Raw genomic sequence first — 9,177 nt, 5'->3', positions numbered from 1 at the left:
CAGTCTCCATCCCCATTTTACCGAGGAGGTAACTGAGGCCCAGAGAAGTGAAGTGACTTGCCCAAGGTCACACAGCAGACACACTGCGGCGCCGCTATTAGAACCCATGACCTTCTGATTCCCAGGCCCGTGCTCTATCCCCTATACCATGCTGCTTATATTGTTGTGTTGTAAATAATGATAATAATGATGGCATTTATTAAGCGCTTACTATGTGCCAAGCACTGTTCTAAGCGCTGGGGAGGTTACAAGGTGAACAGGTTGTCCCACGGGGGGCTCACCGTCTTAATCCCCATTTTACAGATGAGGTAACTGAGGCCCAGAGAAGTTAAGTGACTTGCCCAAAGCCACACAGCTGACAACTGGCAGATTTGAACCCATGACCTCTGACTCCAGAGCCCGTGCTCTTTCCACTGAGCCACGCTGCTTCTGTGTTGTAGTCTCCCGAGTGCTCTGCACAAACTAAGGGCTCAATAAGTACGATGGACTGATAGACTAATTGCCAACTTTTAGACTGTGAGCCCACTGTTGGGTAGGGACTTTCTCTATATGTTGCCAACTTGTACTTCCCAAGCGCTTAGTACAGTGCTCTGCACACAGTAAGCGCTCAATAAATATGATTGATGATGATGATGATGATGATGATTGACGCTTCGCAAGTCAGCCCCTAGGAGCCTTCCTAAGCCTGCAGCTTCTGCACAGCCTCCTCTCCCAGCTGTTAGGCCAACGGAGGATCTGGCCGCCCCCTCCGCCTCATTTCAGTCAATCAATCAATCAATCATATTTATTGAGCACTTCCTGTGTGCAGAGCACTGTACTAAGCGCTTGGGAAGTACAAGTTGGCAACATATAGAGACAGTCCCTACCCAACAGTGGGCTCACAGTCAATCAATCAATCAACCAGTTTTATGTATGGAGAGCTTACTATGTGCAGAGCACTGTACTAAGCACTTGGGAATACATATTTATTACTCTATTTATTTATTTATTTTACTTGTACATTTCTATCCTATTTATTTTATTTTGTTGGTATGTTTGGTTCTGTTCTCTGTCTCCCCCTTTTAGACTGTCAGCCCACTGTTGGGTAGGGACTGTCTCTATGTGCTGCCAATTTGTACTTCCCAAGCGCTTAGTACAGTGCTCTGCACATAGTAAGCGCTCAATAAATACGATTGATTGATTGATTGATTGGGAGAGTCCGCACTTGCCCTGCCCGTCAACGAGCTTACGGTCTAGAGGGAGAGGGAGTCATTTGGAGGAAGGGAAGTTGAACGGTCCCTGTCCCTTTAAATCTTGATTGATTGGTGCCTTTAAAAGGGGCAGTGGGAGGGGAGGACTCTCTTTCTCCCCCAAAGTGGGCCAGGTGTGGGAGTTGGAGGAGCAGCATCTCAGCCTTGGCTTTCCACCGCTGTTTGTCTTCATGCTTCTTTTTCAGGGGCATTGTTTTAAATCCTGCGGGATGGGGCTTCAGTTCTAGGCCAGCCCTCCCCTCGGGAGTCTGTTTACAGATGGAGATTTTAATCTAGGTGGGCTAGTTAGGGGAAGCTGAGCTGAAACTCTAAGGGAGGAATCCTAGCGGGCTTGCCCTCCTGCTTCCCAACTCCCCTTCTGCCAAGCATCAAGGGGCGGGAGCTCTGGATTAGGGTCACCTGGATGAGAGGAAGTGGGGAACTAGACAGCTAGGAGGGAGAGAAACTTCTTGGGGATTTGCCCCTTAGTGCTAGCGGGCTGTCCCACCTGATTCCCAGAGGCCACAACATGGCTCTCCTCTGCTTCTTCTTCTTGGTTCTGCTCCCGTGGGAGCTAGCGCTCAGGGGGGCCCGTGTGAATCCTCAGTCCCTGGCCGCTGCCTTTGAGCTGCCTTTCCTCCAGGAGATGACGGGCAAGACCCCAAAGAGCAGCTTTACCGGGCAGTCTCTGCAATACATGCGGGACTTATACTATCGCTCCGCTAGCCCGGAAGGGCTCCCGTGGGAGAATCGGACTCTGGGAGCCACTTCGGTCAGGCTGGTCCCCGCCTCGGCCTGGACCGGGATCTCCACCAGAGGTGAGTCATTCGATAATAATGGTGGTATTTATTAAGCGCTTACTCCGGGCCGGGCACTGTACTAAGCGCTGGGGTGGCTAGAAGCAAGTTGGGTTGGATACCAACCCGCTTAGGGCTTACAGTCTCATTCCCCATTTTTAATCAATCAATCAATCGTGTTTATTGAGCGCTTACTATGTGCAGAGCACTGTACTAAGCCCTTGGGAAGTACAAGTTGGCAACACATAGAGGCAGTCCCTACCCAACAGTGGGCTCACAGTCTAGAAGGGGGAGACAGAGAACAAAGCAAAACATACTAACAAAATAAAATAAATAGAATAGATATGTACAAGTAAAATAAATAAATAGAGTAATAAATATGTACAAACATATATAAATATATACAGGTGCTGTGGGGAAGGGAAGGAGGTAAGGTGGGGGAGGAGGGGGAGAGGAAGGAGGGGGCTCAGTCTGGGAAGGCCTCCTAATCTAATAATAATGTTGGTATTTGTTAAGCTCTTACTATGTGCCAAGCACTTTCTAAGTGCTGAATTTACAGATGAGGTAACTGAAGCACAGAGAAGTGAAGTGACTTGCCCAAGGTCACACAGCTGACAAGTGGCGGAACCGAAATTAGAACTCATGACCTTCTGAGTCACAGGCCCATGCTCTCTCCACTATACCATGCTGCTTCTTACAATCAATCATATTTATTGAGCACTTGCTGATTGCAGGGCACTGTACTAAGTACTTGGATGAGTACACTATAACAGAATTAGTGACAGGGTCCTTACCCTGCCAGTCTAGAGTTGGGACTGGATGTTTTGCACAATGAAAAGCCAGAATAAACTGTCCATTCAAGGGAAAAAAAAGCCAGGGTTGGAATAAGTGAAACCTGTCTCAGGTGTGGTGGGACATCAGGAAAAGGATTCGGACAGCTTTCTTGGCAAACATAGTGACCCAACATAAAAAGAATCAGCATCCCTACTCCCACCAACTATCCAGGGCACAAGGAGATGAAGGTTAATGGACTTCGACAAGAATGAAATTGTCTTTGTCCAAGTATCCAGGATCCCAAGAAATAAAGCAAGTTTCAGCTGAGGAAAACTTGATCTCCAGTTTGCAGAAATGGCTCCTCTATTGGAACTCCATTGCATCCAGGACAGAGCACTACAGCGCTTAGAACAGTGCTTTGCACATAGTAAGCGCTTAATAAATGCCATTATTACTATTATTATTACAGCTTTGGGGGCCTGAGCCTAGATGAGATGGACTTGTGGGAAGGGTAAGAGTCCTTGAGCAATGGATGATATTTATTGAGCAGTCATTCTGTGGAGAGCACTGTAGCAAGAATAAATAGATTTAATCCCTACTCTCAAAGAGCTTATAGTTAGAGGGGAAGACAGACATTAAAATACATCTCGGGAGCTGGTAAATATATGGGAAATATTGTCTTATGCTGTCGAGTCATGTCTGACCCATAGTGACTCCATGGGCACATCTTCCCCAGAACGCCCCACTTCCATCTGCAACCGTTCTGGTAGTTTATCCACAGAGTTTTCTTGGTAAAAATACGGAAGTGGTTTACCCTTGGCTTCTTCCATGCAGTAAACTTGAGTCTCTGCCCTTGACTTTCTCATGCTGCTGCTGTCTAGCACAGGTGGGTTTTGACTTGTAGCAGATTGCCTGCCACTCACTAGCCACTGGCCAAGCTAGGGATAATAATAATAATAATGTTGGTATTTGTTAAGCACTTACTATGTGCCAAGCACTGTTCTAAGCATGAGGTAGGATACAAGGTAATCAAGGTTGTCCCACGTGGGGCTCACAGTCTTCATCCCCATGTCACAGATGAGGAAACTGAGGCACAGAGAAGTGAAGTGACCTGCCCAAAGTCACACACAGCTGACAAATGGCGGAGCCGGGATTAGAACCCATGACCTCTGACTCCCAAGCCTGGGCTCTTGCCACTGAGCCACGCTACTTCTCTGGAATGGGTAGGCCTCTGCTTGACTCTCCCTCCCATGGCTGAGGCTGGTAGAGGACTGGAAACTCTCCAGGTGCGATCCTGAGACGGGGACGCGGTCAGTAGGGAGGAAAAATGAGTTGGGGGGGATGAAAGTCGGGAAGGCTTCATGGAGAAGATATTATTTGAATAGGTCTTTGAAGATGGGAAGAACGGTTCTGAAGCTGATCCCAGACCTGGGGAGTGGTAAATAATGGTAGGCCTTCCTTTTCTTATTATTTATAAGCTTATCCCATCCCTTTTTTATGGTATTCATAAGCACTCAGTATGTACGAGGAAGCATGGCTCAGTGGAAAGAGCACGGGCTTGGGAGTCAGAGGTCATGGGCTCAAATCCCGGCTCCTCCAATTGTCAGCTGTGTGACTTTGGGCAAGTCCCTTAACTTCTCTGTACTTCAGTTACCTCATCCGTAAAATGGGGATGAAGACTGTGAGCCCCACGTGGGACAATCTGATCACCTTGTATCCTCCCCAGTGCTTAGAACAGTGCTTTTCACATAGTAAGCGGTTAACAAATGCCATCATTATTATTACTAGGAGCTGTACTAACCAATCAATCAGTGGTATTTAAGTGCTTACTATGTGCAGAGCACTGTACTAAGTGCTTTGGAGAATACAACAGAGTCGGTACACACATTCCCCGTGCACAAGGAGCTTACCGTCTAGATGGAGAGACTGACATTAATAAAAGTAAATAAATTACAGACATGCTCATTGGTGCTGTTGCAGAGTGCTTGGCACAAGTCTCTATCCCCTGGGAAAGATTCAAGATACCCTCAGCCCAAGGGCATTTACATATATATCCATACTTCTTTTTAGGTCTTTCTCCCCCTCTAGACTGTAAGCTTCTCGTGAGCAAGGAATGTGTCTGCCAACTCTGCTTTACCCTACTAAGCACTTACTACAGTGCTCTGCACATAGGAAATGCTCAATAAATACCACTGATTGAAGATCAGATCACAGGGGGAGACAGAAATTAAAGTATTAGCACTGACACAACTCAATCCCATAAAGGCTTCCAAGGTGTATGTGCTAAAACATGACTGTTCAATCCTGAGATTCAGAGGCTGAATTGCACAACTGGAAAAGTAGCACTATTCCTAATGAACTTTGAGGGACATTGCCGGAAACTGCTCCTAACAAAGACTTCGGCACTAAAGATGCCGAGTTAATTAAGCCACAGAATCAAACAATGGGGACCATCTTCTCCTTGAACCGGGTCCCATTTACTCCGGGTTTAATATCGGGAAAGGACTTTATGATCGTTTTGATTAGGGCTTTCTCCAAACAGTGCTGTGGGCAGTTAGAGATTCGGTTCTATCTCTCCCCAGAGTGACTTGGGAGAGGGTTAAAAACTATAGAAGCAGCATGGGCTAGTGGTAAGAACACAGGCTTTGGAGTCAGAGAGAGTAGAAGAATATTTGCAAAGGATTGGGGGGCTGAGGTGAGTACCTAAGTGCTTAAAAGGGTACACGGCTAAGCGGGTAGTCGCTGCTGATGGGCGGGTGGATTGGGGTGTTATTTTATGTCCTGCGTTCCCCAAGAAGTGAGAGACAGGAAAGGAGAGCCATTACTAGCTGCTCGTTGGAGGCGGTGGGGAATGGGGGAAGTTGGAGTTCTCAAGACCAGGCAGACTGTTTGGTATAATGCTATAGTGTAATTAGTATAATTACGACAGTATGTGTCAAGCACTGTACTAAGCCCTGGAGTAGATCCAAGTTTATCACGTTGGACACAGTCCCTGTTCCACTGGGAGCTCAGGGTCTAAGTAGAAGGGAGCACAGTTAATGGTGAGGAGGGTTCTGGGAGAGTCAGGCGTGGGCAGGGAATGCATCTGTTGGACTCTCCCAAGTGCTTAATACAGTGTTCTGCACACAGTAAGCTCTGAATGAATGACTGAAAGGAGAGAGCAGTCTCGAGAACCTTCAGTCAGTCGACTGTATTGTGTGCAGAGCACTGTACTAAGCGCTTGGGAGAATCCAATATGATGGTCCAACAGACACATTCCCTGCCCACATCATTCATTCCTTCATTCGCATTTATTGAGTGCTTACTGTGTGCTGAGCTCTGTACTAAGCGCTTGGGAAGTACAAGTTGGCAACATATGGAGACGGTCCCTATCCAACAACAGGCTCACAGTCTAGAAGGGGGTGACAGACAACAAAACGAAACATGTGGACAGGTGTCAAGTCGTCAGAACAAAACATCGAGTTTACAGTCTAGAGGAGGGGCAGATGAGGATTTACAGGAAGGTGACCACCTGCCCGTATTCACGTTTGCCCCTTCCACCTTACCTCCCCGCAGGGCCCTGGTACGTGCAGAGCCTGGAATACCCCATGGCGATGGACTGGGAGAGGCAGATCCTGGTGAGGACTGCCGTGGTTTATCCGTCCGTGCTGCGCAGGTCTGGCACCCAGTTCTTGTGTCAGGTGAAAGCCGAGACCCGGGAGAACAAGCCCAATGCCGTGGAGCGTGCGTTCCAAGTAGTCTCCACTCAGAGCTACAAGCCCACGGCCTGGCAGGAGTCGGACATCACGGCCTACATCCGGCAAAGGCTCCGGAAGGCCCGCGGCTGGTTCTCCTTCTGGCTGCATTGGGAGTGTCGAAGGCAGAGGGCGAGAGGCTCCTTCAGGACCAGGTGGAGGGGGAAGGCCAACTCGGACACCCCCTTTCTCTTGCTCTACTTCAATGACACCCAGCAGGGCTACCAGGAGGTGGGAACGCCTCTCCACCGGAGGGTCCGTCAGGCTGGCGATGCCCCCGGGAGCAGGATGGAGCCGAAGTTCTGCTCCCTCCACCCTTTACAGGTCACCATAAAGTCGTTGGGCTGGACTAACTGGGTCATCGCCCCCGACAGGCTCTACCCCAACTACTGCCAGGGGCTCTGCCCTCGGATTCTGCGTAAGGGGCTCAACTCCCCCAACCACGCCATCATCCAGAACCTCGTGAACGAGCTGGTGAACCAGAGGGTGCCCCGGCCCTGTTGTGTCCCCTACCAGTACAGCCCGATCAGCATCTTGTTGAAGGAGGACAATGGGACCATCCTGTACAAGGAGTGGAAGGACATGAACGCCCAGTCCTGCACCTGCCGATGAGAGGCTCGGGTTCTCCCCGCACGAGACTGCAGGAGTAGGAAACGAAATAAAGAATCTGATGTCGATGTACAAGATGCCCTAAAATCCTTTGCCTGACCCATAGATCCATCCTCTTGCCCCAGAGGAAGCCATTCACGGGTTCTCTTCCCAGGAGAGGACTCGCTGCTACTGATGATTTCCCAGGCTCATACCGCTTTCTTGACTGATCTTATCTATGTGAGTTTTGTATCGGACCTTGTGTGATGTAATGGGCCAGCCGACACAGATGGCGTCATGGTGGATTGGGGCTGGGAGGATTGAGAGTTGGGTGGGTGCGGGGGGAGGAAAGAGGCAAAAATCTGGCTCTGGCCCTCCAAACCCATGAACCTCCTCTCCTATTATGGAGGAACCAAGGTCGGGGCGAAGCAGGATAAAATGAATTTCAAGCTATTTGTGATGAGGTTATGCGCCAGGATGGGTGGAAAATTAATCTGGTGTTTGGGGGAGACCTACTGAGTAGCCTCTGTCGCTGTTGCCTGCTGCTTCCCATCTTCCAATTGGACTTCACCTTGTACGAGTCTGCCGCCTTGAATTTGAACTTGAGTTGGCTCAGTGGTTCTAATTCCATCCCCCGATCCTCTGCCTCTGTCTCAGGACCAGTCTTTGATTCCTGGGGTTGGATTAGACTGCGGCCGCTACCTCCTTTTAAGCAGCCCAACTGGGTGACCTCGTAGAGGGTAGAGGAAAGAGAAGGCTTATGGCTTTTCAAAGTGTGGAAGAGCTGGGGTTTATGGTTTTCAACCCACAGTGCTTTGGGTGTAAGTGGAGCCCAGACTGGAGGAAATGTGGGAAGAGTAGGATTTTTTTTAAAAAAATTTTTTGTATGTAATGGAGAAAGCACTTCACTAAATGATTCCTTGTTTTTAGAAGCACATGCAATGAACCACCAAATGGAACTAGGATACACTGTGCTCAACTGGAGAAGGGCTTGTCTTGTCACTAATAAATCAAAGTTTTGCATCTAAAAGAGCAACTTCAGAGACTGTATGTGGGTTTCATGATGGTGGGCTGTGGCTCCATTCTTGTGGAGCTTTTAAAACAAGACTTAAGTCTCTCATTTCAGACCTTATCTTTTTTTTTTTTTTCCTCCCCCAATTACTCCCAGCTTAAGAGGCTGTTGGAAACTTGGGCCTTCCCTGAGTGGTTAGAGCTGGTTTTCTGAATCATTTATAAAACGTGATTGAGGCCGTCTGCCTCTGTAACCCTGAGATTGAATGTTCAAACACTCAAGTCTGAATAGATTCTATCTTATGCTCTATCTTAGAAAATGTGCTGTGTTGCAAATAAATCAATTGCTTTGCTAATGAGAATCTCCCACTGTCTGGCCTTTGGTAAAAGGGTGGAACTGTGGGTGTGTGTCTACAGTTGCTTCAGTGGAAGAAGATGGAAGGCTCTTCTGCTTGTATGGGTCAAACACATTAGGCCTGATAAACCCAATAATTCATATTTATTGAGCATCTACTAGGAGCATTACATTACACTAAGCCCTTAAGGGAGTGCAACGGAATTAATAGCCATGATCCCCGTCTTCAAGGACCAAGTAGTGGGGGAAGACAGGAAAACTAATTCCAGCTAGGAGGTAGTAGTAGAGTATATATGTGCTTTGGGAGAGAGTATTCTGAGTATTCAAGTGCTGAAGAGTCCAGTAGGAACTGGCTTTCTTCTGATAATCAGTATGTGAAAATAAATGTCTTCACAGAAGGAGCACGTAGGCTAGATAAGCAAGAGTCCTGTAAGTAGTAGGGCTTCTATTCAGAGAAATCCTCTGCATCCCTCCAATCTCCACTCTGTGTGGAGGAATAATTTGTCAGGCTCAGATCTGGAAATCCACATATTGGACACACTTTAGAAAAAAAAATTGTATATAGGAGTTACAATCCTAGACACCCCTCTCAGGTGATCTGATAAAGATGAATGAGCTGATGGCATATGATGGAAACAGGTCATGTCTTCAGAGGATGCCTTTTTTAAGTAGCTAAAAAACATCTGAAT

General features: G+C 47.8%; 1 protein-coding gene across 1 annotated transcript; it reads left to right on the top strand.

Moving 5' to 3' along the window:
• The first annotated feature begins 1,346 nt into the window (after positions 1–1,346).
• BMP15 (bone morphogenetic protein 15) lies at positions 1,347–8,495 on the top strand. Its single transcript, XM_038748495.1, has 2 exons — positions 1,347–2,047; positions 6,356–8,495. The coding sequence occupies exons 1-2, from the start codon at positions 1,759–1,761 to the stop codon at positions 7,144–7,146; spliced, it is 1,080 nt and encodes a 359-aa protein (XP_038604423.1). The 5' UTR covers positions 1,347–1,758; the 3' UTR covers positions 7,147–8,495.
• Positions 8,496–9,177: the final 682 nt, after the last annotated feature.

The sequence above is a fragment of the Tachyglossus aculeatus genome, chromosome 6 (assembly GCF_015852505.1).
Source record: "Tachyglossus aculeatus isolate mTacAcu1 chromosome 6, mTacAcu1.pri, whole genome shotgun sequence".
Classification (NCBI taxonomy): domain Eukaryota; kingdom Metazoa; phylum Chordata; class Mammalia; order Monotremata; family Tachyglossidae; genus Tachyglossus; species Tachyglossus aculeatus.
The sequence above is the reverse complement of the archived record's forward strand: the minus strand, read 5'-3'. Positions and strand labels throughout refer to the sequence as shown.

Excerpts from the sequence above, each read along its gene's own strand:
- BMP15 (XM_038748495.1), top strand. The coding sequence starts at position 1,759 with ATGGCTCTCCTCTGCTTCTTCTTCTTGGTTCTGCTCCCGTGGGAGCTA. Across the intron at positions 2,048-6,355 it reads GACCGGGATCTCCACCAGAG|GGCCCTGGTACGTGCAGAGC; the intron begins GTGAGTCATTCG and ends ACCTCCCCGCAG.